Here is a 20,496-nt window from a genome sequence, read left to right as displayed (position 1 = left end):
TCTACTGATGGATAATTATACATTCACTGGTTTTCCACGACATGATAGCACCGATATAATTATGCAATAGTCCCTGTGGTTGACACTTCTACCAGATAATTGCTCGTGACTAGGGTTGAGCGAAACGGGTCGAACATTTTCAAAAGTCGCCGACTTTTGGCTAAGTCGGGGTTTCATGAAACCCGATCCGACCCCTGTGCGGGGTCGGCCATGCGGTACGCGACTTTCGCGCCAAAGTCGCGTTTCAATGACGCGAAAAGCGCCATTTCTCAGCCAATGAAGGTAAACGCAGAGTGTGGGCAGCGTGATGACATAGGTCCTGGTCCCCACCATCTTAGAGAAGGGCATTGCAGTGATTGGCTTGCTGTCTGCGACGTCACAGGGGCTATAAAGAGGCGTTCCCGCCGACCGCCATCTTACTGCTGCTGATCTGAGCTTAGGGAGAGGTTGCTGCCGCTTTGTCAGAAGCAGGGATAGCGTTAGGCAGGGTCCATTAACCACAAAACCGCTTGTGCTGCAGCGATTTGCACTGTCCAACACCACCCTCGGTGTGCAGGGACAGTGGAAGTTTTTTTTTTTTTTTTTTTCCCCTCAGCGCTGTAGCTCATTGGGCTGCCCTAGAAGGCTCCCTGATAGCTGCATTGCTGTGTGTACGCCGCTGTGCAAACCAACTGCTTTTTTCAAAGCACAAATCCTCTTGTTCCTTCCTTTCTGCACAGCTATCTTTTTTGTTTGTCCACACTTTTTATTTCATTTGTGCATCAGTCCACTCCTTATTGCTGCCTGCCATACCTGGCTGAGATTACTGCAGGCAGGGAGATAGTAGCTGCCTGCCATACCTGGCTGAGATTACTGCAGGCAGGGAGATAGTAATTGTAGGACATTCCCTGTTTTTTTTTTTTTTTTTTTTTTGGTGGGAGATTAAGATTGGCAATTTGGCATTTCTGCTAGAGTGCCATCCCTGTGTGTGCCATCTCTCTCACATAGTGGGCCATAGAAAGCCTTTTCATTTTTCTGTATTTTTTTTTGTGGGGTGTATAAATTCTCCCTGATAAAAATACAGTGGGAGATTAATATTGGCCTTTGGGCTTGTGTGCCAGTCCTGAGTGTGCCATCTCTCTCACAAATAGTGGGCCATAGAAAGCCTATTTATTTTTTTTTTTGGTTTTATAAATTCTCCCTGAAAAAAAGGGAGATTAATATTGGCCTCTGGGCTTGTGTGCCAGTCCTGAGCGTGCCATCTGTGCCAGCCCTGAGCGTGCCATCTCTCTCACAAATAGTGGGCCATAGAAAGCCTATTTAATTTTTTTTTTTGTTTTATAAATTTTCCCTGAAAAAAGGGAGATTAATATTGGCCTCTGGGCTTGTGTGCCAGTTGTGAGCGTGCCATCTGTGCCAGTCCTGAGCGTGCCATCTCTCTCACAAATAGTGGGCCATAGAAAGCCTATTTAAATATTTTTTTGGTTTTATAAATTCTCCCAGAAAAAAAGGGAGATTAATATTGGCCTCTGGGCTTGTGTGCCAGTCCTGAGCGTGCCATCTGTGCCAGCCAGCCCTGAGCGTGCCATCTCTCTCACAAATAGTGGGCCATAGAAAGCCTATTTAATTTTTTTTTTTGTTTTATCAATTTTCCCTGAAAAAAGGGAGATTAATATTGGCCTCTGGGCTTGTGTGCCAGTTGTGAGCGTGCCATCTGTGCCAGTCCTGAGCGTGCCATCTCTCTCACAAATAGTGGGCCATAGAAAGCCTATTTAAATATTTTTTTGGTTTTATAAATTCTCCCAGAAAAAAAGGGAGATTAATATTGGCCTCTGGGCTTGTGTGCCAGTCCTGAGCGTGCCATCTGTGCCAGCCAGCCCTGAGCGTGCCATCTCTCTCACAAATAGTGGGCCATAGAAAGCCTATTTAATTTTTTTTTTTGTTTTATCAATTTTCCCTGAAAAAAGGGAGATTAATATTGGCCTCTGGGCTTGTGTGCCAGTTGTGAGCGTGCCATCTGTGCCAGTCCTGAGCGTGCCATCTCTCTCACAAATAGTGGGCCATAGAAAGCCTATTTAAATATTTTTTTGGTTTTATAAATTCTCCCAGAAAAAAAGGGAGATTAATATTGGCCTCTGGGCTTCTGTGCCAGTCCTGAGCGTGCCATCTGTGCCAGTCCTGAGCGTCCCATCTCTCTCACAAATAGTGGGCCATAGAAAGCCTATTTTATTTTTTTTTTGGGTTTTAGAAATTCTCCCTGAAAAAAGGGAGATTAATATTGGCCTCTGGGCTTGTGTGCCAGTTGTGAGCGTGCCATCTGTGCCAGTCCTGAGCGTGCCATCTCTCTCACAAATAGTGGGCCATAGAAAGCCTATTTAAATATTTTTTTGGTTTTATAAATTCTCCCAGAAAAAAAGGGAGATTAATATTGGCCTCTGGGCTTCTGTGCCAGTCCTGAGCGTGCCATCTGTGCCAGTCCTGAGCGTCCCATCTCTCTCACAAATAGTGGGCCATAGAAAGCCTATTTTATTTTTTTTTTGGGTTTCAGAAATTCTCCCTGGAAAAAAAAGGGAGATTAATATTGCCCTTTGGGCTTGTGTGCCAGTACTAAGCGTTCCATCTCTCTCTCTCTCTCAGTCAGTGGGCCATAGAACGCATATTTTTGGTTTTATTTGTTTTCTAAATTCTCCCTGAAAAAATCATTTTATTTTATTTGGTTTCTAAATTCTTCCTGATAAAATCATATTTTTTTTATTATTTTTATTTCTAAAGTCTCCCTGAAAAAAAAAAAAAAAAAACAACCAAAAAAACAGTGGGAGATTAATATTGGCCTTTCTGCTTGTGTGCCAGTCTTGACTCCTGGGTGTGCCATCTCTCTCTCTCTCTCTCTCTCTCTCTCTCTCTCTCTCTCCAATTGTGGTCCATAGAAAGCCTATATTTTTTTTCCTTGATTTGGGTTCTAAAATCTACCAGAGAAAATAACTACATCAATCATTGGTAGAAAAATATTGGCCTCTGGGTTTGTGTGCCACTCCTGACTCCTGTGTGCGTCATCTCTCAGTCAGTGGGCCATAGAACGCCTATTTTTGTTTTTATTTGTTTTATAAATTCTCCCTGAAAAAATCATTTTATTTTATTTGGTTTCTAAATTCTTCCTGATAAAATCATATTTTTTTTATTATTTTTTTTTCTAAAGTCTCCCTGAAAAAAAACAAAAAAAAAAAAAACAAAAAAAAAACAGTGGGAGATTAATATTGGCCTTTCTGCTTGTGTGCCAGTCTTGACTCCTGGGTGTGCCATCTCTCTCTCTCTCTCTCTCCAATTGTGGTCCATAGAAAGCCTACATTTTTTTTCCTTGATTTGGGTTCCAAAATCTACCAGAGAAAATAACTCCATCAATCATTGGTAGAAAAATATTGGCCTCTGGGCTTGTGTGCCACTCCTGATTCCTGTGTGCGTCATCTCTCACTCAGTGGCCCATAGAAAGCATATAGTTTGTTACATTTGTTTTCTAAATTCTCCCTGCAAAAATCTATTTTTTTTTTTTTGGGGGGTTTCTAAAGTGTTCCTGAAAAAAATAAAAATAAAAAAAAAATAATAGTGTGACATTAATATTAACATTTGTGCTTCAGTGACAGTCCTGCGTGTGGGGCATCTCTCTAATTTGCAGCCACCAAAAAAAGAGTGTGTAACATTGGGCCTGATTTTCGCTGTGGTCTCACCAACCTGTAAAGGGGTAGCTAAATCATACTGAAGTTATAGCTCACCGTGTAAGTTGTGTGACTGCAACAAATAACGTTAGTTTGGTTACGTTTTTAAAACAATGAGGAAGTCTAGTGGAAGAGGTCGTGGCCGGGGGCGTTCATTGTCAGCTGGTAATGAGGGTAGTGGTAGTGGTGGAGCATCAGGTGGTCGTGGGGGAAAAAATATTGCACCTAAGTCTGGAGCTGTGGAGCCAGGTTCGTCGTCCGGCTACACAAGGCCTCGAACGCTCCCTTTTCTGGGATTAGGAAAACCGCTTTTAAAGCCGGAGCAGCAAGAGCAAGTTTTGGCTTATCTTGCTGACTCAGCCTCTAGCTCTTTTGCCTCATCTCGTGAAACTGGTAAAAGTAAAAGCAGCGCGTCGTTAGTGGATGTTCACGGTCAGGGACAAGTCACTTCCTTGTCCTCTTCAGCAAAAACAACAACAGAGAAGAATGCAGCAGGCGACACAACGGGTTACTCCATGGAGCTCTTTACACATACCGTCCCTGGCTTAGAAAGTGAAGCAGTTAACAGTCCATGCCCATTACAAATTGAATCTGACATGGAGTGCACTGACGCACAGCCACAGCCAGACTACTATGCTGGTCCTTTGACTCAGACCACAACATTGCCCTCGCAGGGTGCTGATCAAGAATCAGACCCTGATGAGACTATGTTGCCCCATCACGAACGCTATACCACCGAACGACACGGTGACACAGACGAAGTTGCGCAGGAGGTACAAGAAGAGTTATTAGATGACCCAGTTCTTGACCCCGATTGGCAGCCATTGGGGGAACAGGGTGCAGGCGGCAGCAGTTCTGAAGCAGAGGAGGAGGAGGGGCCGCAGCAGGCATCAACATCGCCACAGGTTCCATCTGCCGGGCCCGTATCTTGCCCAAAACGCGTGGCAAAGCCAAAACCTGGTGGAGGACAGCGTGGCCATCCGGTTAAAGCTCAGTCTGCAATGCCTGAAAAGGTATCCGATGCTAGAAAGAGTGCAGTCTGGCATTTTTTTAAACAACATCCAATTGATCAGCGCAAAGTCATCTGTCAAAAATGTTCTACTTCCTTAAGCAGAGGTCAGAATCTGAAAAGTCTCAATACTAGTTGCATGCATAGACATTTAACCACCATGCATTTGAAAGCTTGGACTAACTACCAAACGTCCCTTAAGGTTGTTGCACCCTCGGCCAATGAAGCTAGTCATCAACGCAACATCCCTTCCGGCAGTGTAGGACCACCATTTAGCGCACCACCTGCTGTATCTGTGCAGGTATCTTTGCCAGGCCAAAGCAGTCAGGGTCAGGGAATCACCAGTTTCGTAGTAGGAAACACTGCATCTAGGGCACCGGCGGCAACAATACCATCTCCCACCGTCTCTCAGTCTGCCATGTCCACCGGCACCCCCGCTAGTTCCACGATCTCCAGCTCTCCAGTCCAGCTCACCCTACATGAGACTATGGTTAGAAAAAGGAAATACTTAGCCTCGCATCCGCGTACACAGGGTTTGAACGCCCACATAGCTAGACTAATCTCGTTAGAGATGATGCCCTACCGGTTAGTTGAAAGCGAAGCTTTCAAAGACCTGATGGACTACGCTGTACCACGCTACGAGCTACCCAGTCGACACTTTTTTTCCAGAAAAGCCATCCCAGCCCTCCACCAGCATGTTAAAGAGCGCATCGTCCATGCACTCAGGCAATCTGTGAGCACAAAGGTGCACCTGACAACAGATGCATGGACCAGTAGGCATGGCCAGGGACGTTACGTGTCCATCACGGCACACTGGGTAAATGTGGTGGATTCAGGGTCCACAGGGGACAGCAAGTTTGGGACAGTTCTGCCTAGCCCACGGTCTAGTAAACAGTTGTCTGTAGCCGTTCGCACCCCCTCCTCCTCCTCCTCCTCGTCCTCCTGCAGAAGCAAGAGCTCGTCCACAGACCGCAGTCGCACAAACACTCCATCCGCACCTGCCACTGTTGCACACCAGGTCTCCCATTATGGGGCAGCTACTGGCATACGTCAGCAGGCTGTATTGGCTATGAAGTGTTTGGGCGACAATAGACACACCGCGGAAGTTCTGTCCGAGTTCTTGCAGCAAGAAACGCAGTCGTGGCTGGGCACTGTAGATCTTGAGGCAGGCAAGGTAGTGAGTGATAACGGAAGGAATTTCATGGCTGCCATCTCCCTTTCCCAACTGAAACACATTCCTTGCCTGGCTCACACCTTAAACCTGGTGGTGCAGTGCTTCCTGAAAAGTTATCCGGGGTTATCCGACCTGCTCCTCAAAGTGCGTGGACTTTGCGCACATATCCGCCGTTCGCCTGTACACTCCAGCCGTATGCAGACCTATCAGCGTTCTTTGAACCTTCCCCAGCATCGCCTAATCATAGACGTTGCAACAAGGTGGAACTCAACACTGCACATGCTTCAGAGACTGTGCGAACAGAGGCGGGCTGTTATGTTTTTGTGGGAGGATACACATACACGGGCAGGCAGTAGGATGGCAGACATGGAGTTGTCAGGTGTGCAGTGGTCGAAGACTCAAGACATGTGTCAAGTCCTTCAGTGTTTTGAGGAATGCACACGGCTGGTTAGTGCAGACAACGCCATAATAAGCATGAGCATCCCCCTAATGCGTCTGCTGATGCAAAGTTTGACGCACATAAAGGATCAGGCGTCTGCACCAGAGGAAGAGGAAAGCCTTGATGACAGTCAGCGATTGTCTGGTCAGGGCAGTGTACATGACGAGGTACCGGGCGAAGAGGAGGTGGAGGATGAGGAGGATGATGGGGATGAGTATATTTTTAATGAGGAAGCTTTCCCGGGGGCACGGGAAATTGGTGGCGTGGCAAGGCCGGGTTCTGGTTTTTTGAGGGACACAAGTGACGTAGATTTGCCTGCAACTGCCCCTCAACCAAGCACAACCGCAGATTTGACAACGGGAACTTTGGCCCACATGGCGGATTATGCCTTGCGTATCCTCAAAAGGGACACACGCATTACAAAAATGATGAACGATGACGATTACTGGTTGGCCTGCCTCCTTGATCCTCGCTATAAAGGCAAATTGCAAAATATTATGCCACATGAGAACTTGGAACTAATATTAGCAACAAAACAATCAACTCTTGTTGACCGTTTGCTTCTGGCATTCCCTGCACACAGCGCCCGTGATCGTTCTCACACGAGCTCCAGGGGCCAGCAGACCAGAGGTGTTAGAGGGGCAGAAATCAGAAGTGGCGTTGGACAGAGGGGTTTTCTGACCAGGTTGTGGAGTGATTTTTCTATGACCGCAGACAGGACAGGTACTGCAGCATCAATTCAAAGTGACAGGAGACAACATTTGTCCAGTATGGTTACAAACTATTTTTCATCCCTTATCGACGTTCTCCCTCAACCGTCATTCCCATTTGATTACTGGGCATCCAAATTAGACACCTGGCCAGAATTGGCAGAATATGCATTGCAGGAGCTTGCTTGCCCGGCAGCTAGTGTCCTATCAGAAAGAGTATTCAGTGCTGCAGGTTCAATACTAACAGAAAAAAGGACTCGTCTGGCTACCCAAAATGTAGATGATCTAACCTTCATTAAAATGAACCACAACTGGATTTCAAAATCTTTTGCCCCACCCTGCCCGGCTGACACCTAGCTTTCCTATGAAAAGGTCTTGCCTGTGGACTATTCTGAATGACTTTTCCAATCTCGTAATTTTCTTCACCTGATTGTCCAGCATACGACATGTTTCCACCTCACGAAATGGCCAAACTCCCCACACGGGGCCGTGCTATCGCCACTTTGCGCTTGGACCCTTGAGAGTGCTGTTTGTCTGAAGAGGTGGGTGTGGCCGCTTTTGGTCGACGGCACTGCCACTGGGTCCCTCATAGTACAATAAAGTGTCTCTGGCGGTGGTGGTGCGCACCCAACGTCAGACACACCGTTGTAATATGAGGGGCCCTGTGCCTGTACCGCCGGCCACAAGACAGTTCCCCCCCCCAGCTCAAACAGTGCTCTACCACTAGCAAAATTATCTCTCACAGCTTCACCAATGTGTAGTCTAGCCGCTGACATCCTTCAATGCCTGGCACTGACAATACCATTGTTTTGACATTTTTGTTATGTTAGGCCTTCGAAGCCTGTCTGCGGTCCCTTCTTTCTACAACTACTACACTGACCAGGCCACTGCTGGCCGTGTTACCCTGGAACCAATTTAAAAGTGCCTACAGTCAGCCCAATTTTGTTATGTTAGGCCTTCGAAGACTGTCTGCCGTCACTCCTTCCACTAGACTTCCACTGACCATACACTGCTGCCCATGTACCCCTGGAACCAATTTAAAGTGCCTACAGCCAGCCCAATTTTGTTATGTTAGGCCTTCGAAGCCTGTCTGCGGTCACTCCTTCCACTAGACTTCCACTGACCAGACCACTGCTGCCCGTGTACCCCTGGAACCAATTTAAAAGTGCCTACAGCCAGCCCAAGTTTGTTATGTTAGGCCTTGGAAGCCTGTCTGCGGTCACTCCTTCCACTAGACTTCCACTGACCAGACCACTGCTGCCCGTGTACCCCTGGAACCAATTTAAAAGTGCCTACAGCCAGCCCAAGTTTGTTATGTTAGGCCTTGGAAGCCTGTCTGCGGTCACTCCTTCCACTAGACTTCCACTGACCAGACCACTGCTGCCCGTGTACCCCTGGAACCAATTTAAAAGTGCCTACAGCCAGCCCAAGTTTGTTATGTTAGGCCTTCTAAGCCTGTCTGCGGTCCATTCTTTCAACTACTACTACACTGACCAGGTCACTGCTGCCCGTGTACCCCTGGAACCAATTTAAAATTGCCTACAGCCATGTGTTATTATTTTAGGCATTCGATGCCTGTCTGCGGTCCATTTTTTCAACTACTACTACACTGACCAGGTCACTGCTGCCCGTGTACCCCTGGAACCAATTTAAAATTGCCTACAGCCATGTGTTATTATTTTAGGCCTTCGATGCCTGTCTGCGGTCACTCCTTCCACTAGGCCTCCACTGACCACACCACTGCTGCCCGTGTACCCCTGGAACCAATTTAAAATTGCCTACAGCCAGCCCAATTTTTTTATTTTAGGCCTTCGATGCCTGTCTGCGGTCCATTCTTTCAACTACTACTACACTGACCAGGTCACTGCTGCCCGTGTACCCCTGGAACCAATTTAAAATTGCCTACAGCCATGTGTTATTATTTTAGGCCTTCGATGCCTGTCTGCGGTCACTCCTTCCACTAGGCCTCCACTGACCACACCACTGCTGTCCGTGTACCCCTGGAACCAATTTAAAATTGCCTACAGCCATGTGTTATTATTTTAGGCCTTCGATGCCTGTCTGCGGTCCATTCTTTCAACTACTACTACACTGACCAGGGCACTGCTGGCCGTGTACCCCTGGAACCAACATCAGAAAATATAAAAATAAGTATTTTGCTTATAAAAAAGAAAATACTGGTGAGATATCAAATGCAGACATTTTAACATTAAAAACAAACACACAACTCTAATCTGGTACAGTACTAAAAATGGCCACCAGCTACAATTACTTTCTCCTGCAAGTAGTTAACTGAAAGTTTTTTTAAATTGAAAACACACATATGGCATCCACCGAGTGTTGTCCTGTCGCGTCTTCTTTATATTATTGCCGAGAAGATGCAAAATAATGAAAATAATAAAATCATTAATTACCAAAATAATAGAGAAAGTCAACACCACATTGCAAATAAACATTCATTCCAAATAAAGAAGCAGGGCGCGTCCGAGGGTGAGTATATACCTAATAAGAATATAATCACCCTCGGACGCGCAATGCTTATTTCCAACAGCCTTCCTTCCTAAGAATCAGCCCTTCCGTCGTGTAGAGAGACGTTGTGTTACACTCCAAGGTGTTCCCCAGGTTGCCTTTCCTGAGCTTCGATCTTCCGGCTCTCGTTTAGTAGTTCTTGGAAACTACTCTGCATTAGGCCTTCAAATTGGGTATGGGGTGTAGAGAGATGGTGTGTTCCACTCCAAGGTGTTCCCCAGGTTGCCTTTCCTGAGCTTCGATCTTCCGGCTCTCGTTTAGTAGTTGTTGGAAACTACGCTGCATTAGGCCTTCAAATTGGGTATGGGGTGTAGCGAGAGGGTGTGTTACACTCCAAGGTGTTCCCCAGGTTGCCTTTCCTGAGCTTCGATCTTCCGGCTCTCGTTTAGTAGTTCTTGGAAACTACACTGCATTAGGCCTTCAAATTGGGTATGGGGTGTAGAGAGAGGGTGTGTTACACTCCAAGGTGTTCCCCAGGTTGCCTTTCCTGAGCTTCGATATTCCGGCTCTCGTTTAGTAGTTGTCGGAAACTACGCTGCATTAGGCCTACAAATTGGGTATGGGGCGTAGAGAGAGGGTGTGTTACACTCCAAGGTGTTCCCCAGGTTGCCTTTCCTGAGCTTCGATATTCCGGCTCTCGTTTAGTAGTTGTCGGAAACTACGCTGCATTAGGCCTACAAATTGGGTATGGGGTGTAGAGAGAGGGTGTGTTACACTCCAAGGTGTTCCCCAGGTTGCCTTTCCTGAGCTTCGATCTTCATGCTCTCGTTTAGTAGTTGTCGGAAACTACGCTGCATTAGGCCTACAAATTGGGTATGGGGTGTAGAGAGAGGGTTTGTTACACTCCAAGGTGTTCCCCAGGTTGCCTTTCCTGAGCTTCGATCTTCCGGCTCTCGTTTAGTAGTTGTTGGAAACTACGCTGCATTAGGCCTTCAAATTGGGTATGGGGTGTAGCGAGAGGGTGTGTTACACTCCAAGGTGTTCCCCAGGTTGCCTTTCCTGAGCTTCGATCTTCCGGCTCTCGTTTAGTAGTTCTTGGAAACTACACTGCATTAGGCCTTCAAATTGGGTATGGGGTGTAGAGAGAGGGTGTGTTACACTCTAAGGTGTTCCCCAGGTTTCCTTGCCATTGCTTCGGTCTTCCGACTCTCGTTTAGTAGTTGTAGAAAAGTACACTGCATTAGGCCATACAAAATGGGTATGGGGTGGAGAGAGATGGTGTGTTACACTCCAAGGTGTTCCCCAGGTTGCCTTTCCTGAGCTTCTATCTTCAGGCTCTCATTAAATTGTGGTTAAATGGAACAACTGCATTTGGCGTACTAGTTGGTTTGGGGCCTACTATCGGTGTCTGCCACTCCTTGCTGTTCTCCTCCACTGAACAAAGCTGTGCCGCCTGTTTACTACGGTTGCCAATTTTGAACTGCATTTCGACTACTTACTGATTTGGCCCTACTCTCTGTGTCAGCCTCTCATTCCAGTTGTCCTCCACTGCAATGCCCCCTGGTTATTCCTGTGTTACCAATTTTGAACTGCATTTAGCCCACTTTCTTCTTTGGGCCTATATCTGTGTTTCCACTTCATCGTGCCCATTGCCCAGCCAGTGATAGATGAGTCTGCTGGTACATTGACCCATAACGCAACATTCCCCGTGCACGCTACACAACAACATTGTGACCCTGCTGAAAGTCAGGTTGCTCTTCCCGCATACCATACCACCTTACACGGGGACAAAGAGGAAGGTGCAGATGAAAGTGCAGGTTCCTTCATCAGGTGGGGGGAGGAATACTAGTTGGCGACGTCACTGGCACAGGGCCTCTCATAGTACGCAAAAGTGTTGCTGCCGGTGGGAGGCGCCCCCGCCGTGCAAACACACCGCTGTACTTTGAGGGGCCCTGTGCCAGTGCCAATGCCAACGAGTGGGCCCCCCCTGCTTGCTCAGGTTCACAGCACTTGCAAAGTTGAAATACTTACCTCTCCCTGCTCCACTGCCGTGACGTGGTCCAGATTTCCTGGGCCCACTAATTACTTGAACCAGCCCTACCCCCCACAACTTTAGCCAAATGACCCCCAATTTCAAATGCCTTCCAATTATTATAAGGTAAATTACGCTTGACAAGCTTCATTAAGAAGAATGGATGGTTTTGACATTAAAATGGCCACTCTAGGTGTTTTCCTGGCCCCCACTCACTGCCGACTATGCTGCCCCATTGACTTGCATTGGGTTTCGTGTTTCGGTCGATCCCGACTTTACGTCATAATCGGCCGATTTCACTCGACCCGACTTTGGACATAGTCGGGTTTCGCAAAACCCGGCTCGACTCTAAAAAGGTCAAGGTCGCTCAACTCTACTCGTGACATTCTGCTGAAAAGCAATAACAGAGGCCAAGGTCGAAGCAAAGAGTTGAATTCAGATTCCGATGGGGACAGTTCCTATTAAAGTACAATATATTAAACAACTGCGTGGGAAAGCTTAAAGCTTCTTACAGTTTTCTAAAAAAAAATTCACAGATCCTATCGATTTTGCTCCTCATATACTTTGTCCCCATTTTAAAAACAACCAAACTACCAATATTCTGTTGAAGGGCTTTTGTACGTGGAAAGACAAGGTTTCAGTACGTCATATTTTTCGAAATTTTTTTTCTTATAATTTAAATCCGAACATTAGAGTTAAGCAACATTTAAATTAACGCATTTTCTCTCTGGAAAATTGATTTGAAGAGAATTTGATCTCTGTTTAATTTATGTCCTTTATTATGGTCTGAACGTTGGTGCGAGAGGAGACTTCTACCGAGTCTATGGACAGTGAGGATCACTAACAGACCAACAGAGACTTCTTGGACTAAGTCAAGCCAAAACTTTCACTGGAAGCTAAGATGCTCAAACCAAAAATAGCTTTTTTTGGTCATATTATGCAGTCAGTCATTGAAGAAAAATGTCATACTTGGATTGGTAAGTGTTAGAAGAAGAAGAGGACGTCCAAGCATACGCAGGATTGACATCATCAAGAGTGATATGGAAATAATAATTGGTGAACTGAAAGAAAACACAGGATAGAACTGCCTGGTGAGCAATGATCCTAACAATGACCTAGAGTCATAATTGACTGAGTGGATCAAAGAGATTATCTATCAAGACCTCACAGTATAATAAACATAGGATGTAAAATAAAAAAAATTCTTCTACTCACCTCATCGCTCACCTCTTTGGCCCCTCAACTCCTGACTGTCACCTCTCTGATACTCGCCGCATCTTCACATCACTGCCTGGGCTTCTCATGCTGAGCCAGAACTTTTGGCTTTAATGGGGCATAGGTGGGTTCTGCGCATGCATTTAACTACCTAAAGTTTTTAGGGGGCTTTAGAAAAGTGGGCACAGTGGTCTGGAGTTCGAAGGTGAACAATTGAACTGAATAATAAGACTGTCCTCCAAGGTACTCTCTACATCTCATTTTCAGAAAAACTGCACAAGCCACTCAAAGAATCTCCAATTGTGGTCTCGACTGTTCTGTTTCTTAACAGATAATAGCACAAATTCATAAAAGGATATCAAATTTATATAAAACACATAAAAAATGAAATGTAAATCAAAATGCTTCTATTCAGATTAAGGACCATTCATATGTATATAAAAAAGTGTATTTTGTAACAGGAAGAAATGAATAAAGATGTTGTCTGAAACGCGTTTGCTCCCTTTACTTCGGAGTTTTCGCTGTAACTTATTTTAATGTTTTCTACAATAGTTTATATTTTAATGGATGATCTTGGTAGCTGGATTTTTTCTCTTGTACGATTGAAATGTATATTATTGTATTCCACACTTTAAGAGATAAGATGTTCAAGTACATCCAAACTAATATAGATACAGCCTCATTAAACCACTTACTAGAATAATGAGACCAATCTTGAATATTTGAATGGCCTCTTATCTAAAATGCATTTTATAGAAAATTGAAAAAAGAGCATTAATAGAATTCCAACCTCCTTTATATCAATTGCTGCCAATAAATCTCCAATAATGATTAGGCTCAAGCCAGGACAATATTTAGCAAACTTTGTCCCAACACTTAGATAAACCGCATAAAACCTATTTAAAGTTTTTAAAGTTATCTGTCTGGCCGTCTATGTCCATCAGCAGCACAACAAGGTGACACTTTACCCAGATTATTTCCACCTTAACATCACACACAGTACAATCCTCAAAGCTTTCACCCCAATTATTCTTGTTTGCATCAGCATCACAATTTTCCAACAGCCCAACTGACTGTGGAGGACCACAGATGGACGAGTCTGCAGAGCTGTTCACACATTCTATTCCATGGCATCAGAGGTCTGCTCCAAAGAGGAGGGTGACTCTCAGGGTGAGCAGTGGGAGAACAGAAAGGATGATGATGAGACACACAGCTTAGTAACTCAGCAGAGGAGGAGGAACATCTTTTGTGTGGTATCTTCACACATAGACACGGTGTGAGGCAACCACAACAAGCACTGCATCCTCAGCCACAACTCTGGCTGTGGCCAGCAGCATTCCCCAGTCGCAGTTTGCAGGGGCGACAAGGGTTACCTAGCCTGGGCCTTTTCTGAGACCGAAAAGGAAGACCCAACTGATGTTATCTGCCAACTTTGCAAAAAATGACTCAGCAGAGGCAAAAATTGCAATAATTTGATGAATAAATGCATAAACTGGCACATGCGCGATCAACATGCCTTAGTCTGGGAATCTCACTGCACTAAAATGCAGGCCTCGCCAACCACCGGCCTTTCTATCAACCGTATCTGCTGCTTTTTCCTCCTCTGTCACGATTGCAAGTGTTCACACACAGGTCCATGGATGTAGAACCTCAATTTCTTTACCTCCTACAGTTAGGATGAGAGAGAGCACGTCAGCTGTTACAGAAGTGGAAATCCCTGCTGTTTTTGTTTAGCTAAGCACACCACATCTTTCTCAAATCATCATACCAAATCCACCTGCACCTCACTCACAGTCCAGCAGTTTATTGTGTTCACCCTACTCCACCCTCTCTCAGCTAAGCAGCCAGCCCTCAGTCCCACAGTTATAGTCACATTAATGAATATTTTCTCCTATACATGACAAAGCTAAGATGTTGAAAGCCACCATCTCCAATCTATTGGCCACGGAAATGCTGCCTTTCCGCCTGGTTAATGCAGATGGTTTCTGAAAGCTGATAGTCATTGCAGTCCCTCAGTACCAATTTCCCAGTTGCCATTACTTCTCTAAGAAAGCTGGGTGTGTCTGTACAAAGATCCAGTTTCAGCTGTTGCATAAGGCATCAGGGCTCAAAGCAAAGAAGGCTTACACTGCTTTCTCACCTACCTCAAATTCAATGAAATTTCATATTCATTTAAATTTCAATTCAAAACTCTAAATGCTGCCCCAGACCTTGATACCGCTTTCATGGCCCATGCTGACTGCTGCTGTGCCATGATCAAATTTCTACTCCGGGTAAATTGATCATTCAACTACCTGTGTTACTATCCTTACATTTTTCTACCGATAGTAGTCTACAAAACTGATGTTTGTGTTCCTTGAGTATGACTGAGAAGAAAAGCAATTTGAGCTGTTGCATGAGGTATCAGGCCTCCCAGCACAGCAGTTTGGGACACCGGGATGTTCGCAGAACTGATCCGAACCTTGAAAGGTTCGCTCATCATTAGCTGTATTTTCTACTATTTAGTAGAAAGTTTAAGCCAATATATTATTGGTTCATTCGTCCTCTTATATTTTTTCTAGAGATGAGCGGATCATTTGAAGTTTAAAAGTTTCGACACATTTTCCCCCAAAAAATTTGACTTGCATCAAATCAATTTGCTGTGAATTGCATACCATAATTTTTTTACTTGCTCTAAAAATACATAAATAACACTTTTAGTTTTTGTAGCTCACTCCATGATGTGAATGATGGTGCTGAGAATGTTTTGTTTTTTTTACTGATTGTCATGAATCACATCTCAAAGTGATTGAATTTACATGGAACTGCAAATTTCAGGAAAAATTGGATTCAAAGTCGATCCTCCAAGAATGGATCAGCCCTTTTTTAATTACAATTCAAGTCCCAGCCTGAGTGTAAGACAGCCTATTAGGGATCTAGTTGATGTTTTTTATGGTAACACCCTTTTAATTATGTTGAATGACGTTAAGAAAAGCAAATCCCTTTTCGAATCCTATGTAGCATCTTTACGTAAAACATAGATTTTACTGATGTTGGTTGAAAAAAAAAGTGATGGATTCTGCAAAATCAGATGTTTCTTAGAAATCACTTTTAATTTAGGCTTTCATGTTTACTCCTGGGTATAGGATGAAGCTCTTCAAAATATTTCATCTCCATCTGACATCTGTTGATCTAATCAATGTCAATAATCATTACGAAAGCATGCACCTTTAACTAATCAATAAAGCCTTAATAAAGCAACGTCTTTATGTCTAATGGGAAGGTTTATTCATGATCAATATTTCTAATAAAATACTACTTACAACTTGCAAGAAATTGATAGATCTTTACCCATAGTGATTGCTAAGATATTTCTTCCAAGGGCCAATATTGCTAAATTAATATATATTCTTAAAATAAATCAATACACTTTAAAAGTGATAACGTTATACCTGCACTGTTAAACTCCCAATGTAATACACTACAAAAAATGTATTATTATCAGTATTATTATTTCCATTGAATTTTTTTTTTATGCTATGCTTAACACTAGGACTACTGTGTAGTCATTTTGACTACTTACTTGCAGTAGTTCTAGCCAGGGTTCACGAGTCCAGTAGTCGTAGTGTTAAAGATAGAAAAGATTGTAGAAGTAATGAAATACTGGATCATCGGTCCTGGTGGCCAATGTCACTTCTGCTCTACTACTGAGCTTCGATTCTGCTACTTAAGTCATCTGCATACAATGTCCTTTGGTTATCTCAAAGAGATAAAACAGACTTTTTCTTTAGCCAATACTGTCTTTCTTGGTTTCTGAAGGGTCACTTCTGCTTCACAAGATGAGCAAAAAAATTCAAGAGGATTTGAATTCTACTCTAATTCAACAAAAAAATGCATTTGCCAAAATACAGATTTTTTTGTAATTAGCTTCCGCGTGGATCCAACAAGATGTTGGTCATTGGCCATCATTTTTTCCAAGGCTGGAAAAGGCTATGAAAATGTAAAAAAAAAAAAGGAAGAAATACATATCCTATTCACCTTACTGGTCGCCTATCCAGCCCTTACGCTCGTCAACATAACTTTTAGTCCTTGTTGCATCTGCAAATCTCCACAGTTCGCGTTGAATTCCCTGGGTGTCTCAAGCTGGATCAGAGCTTTCATTAGACCTGGAAGGTTACTTCACATGTGCACACAAGGTCTTGGTGTATGCCATGACCTTTGATGAGAGCTTGCGAAGAACCCTCTCTGGCCTCATCGGACCTGGAAGATTGGGCCTAGCGTTAGAGACCCAGAGAATTCAAAGTGAGCCATGGCAAAATGAAGATGTGAGGAGGACCGTACAGTTGATAGTGAGAAGTGGAGGGATCGAAGAGGTGAGAGGAGTATAAGTATTGTTTTTATTTTTTACATGTTATTTTTATTTTGCTTTGGAGTCTGGAGCGAGTCTAGCATCTACACAAATCGAATTACCCTGGAACATCAACATAAATAGGTGAGCATGAATTTTGCCTCCTGATCCATTCACCTGTAGCAGTAAGGTCTCCTTGGTTCGTTTACAATCCAAAGATGTTGTTGTCTAACTCATTTGGTTTTGACCAAGTCAGTTGACCATATCACTTTTTTTGCTGACCATCATGAGCTTGGCTCAATATCATCGGTTGCCTTGATCTGCCCCCTTCTGATTTGGATTTAGTTCACTTCCTTGGTAGCATATATTTACGTTTTTGATTTTTCCATCCTAGTGGCTACTAATGTAGACAATTCCAGTGGTGATGACCTTTATCGAGGTAAAAATGTTTTTATCTCACTCTCTTCTACTGTATTGCACAATCATATTACACAGCATTTTACGAACAATATCATCACTTTCCCCGATGGTGCTCACAATCTAGAATCCCTATCAGTATGTCTTTGGATAGTGGGAGGCAACTGGAGAACCTGGAGAAAACCCACACAAACATGGAGGAAAACATAGAAAGGTTAAGGAGGAATAACTTACAATTTCTTAGATTTAGTTATATGCCTATGTCAAATGTTTCTGCAATTTTGTGGGTTTACTTCAGCTCCAGAATCCTCAAGACAGTAGATAGAAGACAGAAATATAGATACCAAGATCAATTATTATTTTTAGATTAAGGATGCAAATATTTAACATTTGTTTTTTTGTTAAAAACTAAAAGTATTGCTACATAACTTCAAATAGAACATTAAACACAAATTAATTATAACTTATGTTTCTTGTATTTTTCACAGGTACTTCAGTCACCAAGGTAATAGCAACAGATGCTGATGATCCAGTGTATGGAAACAGTGCGAAACTGGTTTACAGTATATTGGAAGGACAGCCGTATTTTTCTATTGAACCTCATACAGGTATGTCTGAAATCTAAAAAGAAAGAGCACGTTGAACAAAAGCAAAATATAGAGACGTTTATGACATGTTAGAATATTATGTAAACTACAAAAATATAATAACACTGTCACTCTGCTGCAATGCAGGTAGGTGCAATCTCCACTAATGGCTAAGGAGTGTAAGGAGGGCTGCACCTAGACACAGCAGGCCTGTCATGCAGCAGCAAGGCTACCACTAGGTGGCAGCAGGAAAGTTAAATAAGCCAGGTAGATATAGCAAGTAGCACAGTACTAAATAAATAGACAAAACACAGAGTCACGGACAAGCCAAAAGGTCAGTGACAGTCAGAAGCGGACTAGCCAAAGACAGAAGGCAGAAGCAGGCCAGGATACAAGCCAAGTCAAAACCAGGGAGTAAACATGTAAAAGGGAATCACTGAGTCAAGACGGGGATTGGGGAAAAACAGAGACACGGGTTCAGGCAGCTAACGTAGCAGGACAAGTCAGGATATACCAGAGTCAGCTACACACGCCGAAGGAAGAACTATAACTGACACTGCCTGCAGGATGCAACAGAGATAAATAGCAAAACCTGAAACCAGACTGAGGCTGAGAAAAGTTAACACCTGACATGATCAGACCTGGAAAAAGGGAAGACAGGACTGAAAACCCATTTTTTATCATGACAAACACAATGTAAACTGTGAAATGTAGAAAAGTCGTAAAAGGTGATAAAAGCTCCAATATCATTCGCCATTCATTTCAGATCTAAATGATACAGTGCAATTTGAAGCAAGCACTTGAGGAAAGTTATATATACAGTGGATTGAAAAAGTTTGGGCACGCCTTGCCAAAATTACTGTTATTGTGAACAGTTAAACAAGTTAAAGATGAAATGATCTCTAAAAGCCCTAAAGTTAAAGTTGACACATTTCCTTTGTATTATAGGCAAAAAAAAATGTATACTATTGTCATTTTTTACATTTTAGCAATTACAAAAAGGAAAATGAACAGATGCAAAAGTTTTGGCACCCCAGATATTTGTGTGCTCAGATAACTTTGACCAAGGTTTCAGACCTTAATTAGCATGGTAGGGTTATGGCTTGTTCACTATCATTGTTAGAAAAGGTGATGCAAATTTCCCAGCTTTATGAAAACCAATCCTCCTCTAACCTTGTGTAAGAAAACGGCAGCCATCGATTCTTCTAAGCAGCTGCCTAGCACTCTGAAAATGGTGGAGGTCCACAAAGCAGGAGAAGGCTATAAGAAGATAGCAAAGCATTTTCAAGTTGCCATTTCCACAGTTTGAAATGTAATTAAGAAATGGCAGTTAACAGGAACAGTTTAAGATAAGGCCTGGAAGACCAAGCAAAATTTCAGTGAGAGCTGCTCATCGGATTGCTAGAGAGGCAAATCAGGACTCTCGTTTGACTAAAAAAGACCTTAAGAGAGATTTAGCTGACTCTTTAGTTGTGGTACATTGTTATACTGTTCAGAGACACCGGCACAAATATGGCCTTCATGGAAGAGTCATCAGAAGAAAACCTCTCCTGAATCCTAACCATAAAATTCGGCAAAAAGTATGTAAGTGAAGTGTGCAAAAAAAATCTAGACAAGCTTAATGCATTTTAGAAGTAAGTCCTATGGACCAATAAGGTTAAAATAGAACTATTTAGCCACAATGATCAAAGGTGTGTATGGAGAAAAAGGGCACAGAATTTCAAGAAAATGACACCTTGCCAACGATTAAGCATGGGGGTGGATCAATCATGCTTTGGGGTTGTGTTGCAGCCTTTAGCACGGGAACATTTCACGTGTAGAGGCAAGAATGGATTCAATGAAATGTCAACAAATTCTTAATGCAAACATAAGACCATATGTTAAAAAGCTGAAGTTGAAAAGAGATGGCTTCCAGATATGGACAATGATCCTAAACACACTTTAAATTCACAATACACTACGTCAAAATATATATACACATTGTAAAAAAATGCAGGAGTTAGGGTCGTGAATGATTTTGACTGGATTTTGGTTCCAAGATTTAGAGATTTATGAGAGATCAAAAGAGCCTGAGTGCTCCAATACGCCAATCTGGCTCTTTCTGGCCTAATGAAATGCGCTTGGTCTATCTCAGGTAGGAGTAGTATGCTGAAGCTGGAGAAAAGTTGGGCTAATAATTATTCTGTTTTATAGCCTGAGAAGTTCCTGGTCAGTGCCGTGGATAGAAGCGCTCAAATATCCTTACCCACCAGGATCCCAGGCATGGCTTATGACTAGCAAGGCTGGCAATATATCACTTATGTGCTGCAGGCCAGTAAATTAAATTCCATGTTAGGGAACCTGGAAGCTCAAGAAATTTGTGTAGCTCCTGTCCATGCCTCCAGAGCATTGACAAGCATTGACAAGGATTACGGGCCTTGGTTGCTGA

The 20,496-nt window shown here is 43.5% G+C and overlaps 1 protein-coding gene across 1 annotated transcript in view; it reads left to right on the top strand.

Moving 5' to 3' along the window:
* The window catches only part of CDH8 (cadherin 8), a 525,615-nt gene that overhangs the window by 287,876 nt on the left and 217,243 nt on the right, over positions 1-20,496 (top strand). The window contains exon 4 of the mRNA XM_069738885.1: positions 17,970-18,089. Coding sequence (XP_069594986.1) covers positions 17,970-18,089 — 120 coding nt within the window. The remainder of the gene's footprint in view (positions 1-17,969; positions 18,090-20,496) is intronic.

Source organism: Ranitomeya imitator, chromosome 9 (assembly GCF_032444005.1).
Source record: "Ranitomeya imitator isolate aRanImi1 chromosome 9, aRanImi1.pri, whole genome shotgun sequence".
Taxonomy (NCBI): domain Eukaryota; kingdom Metazoa; phylum Chordata; class Amphibia; order Anura; family Dendrobatidae; genus Ranitomeya; species Ranitomeya imitator.
This window is presented reverse-complemented; position numbering and strand designations above follow the sequence as displayed.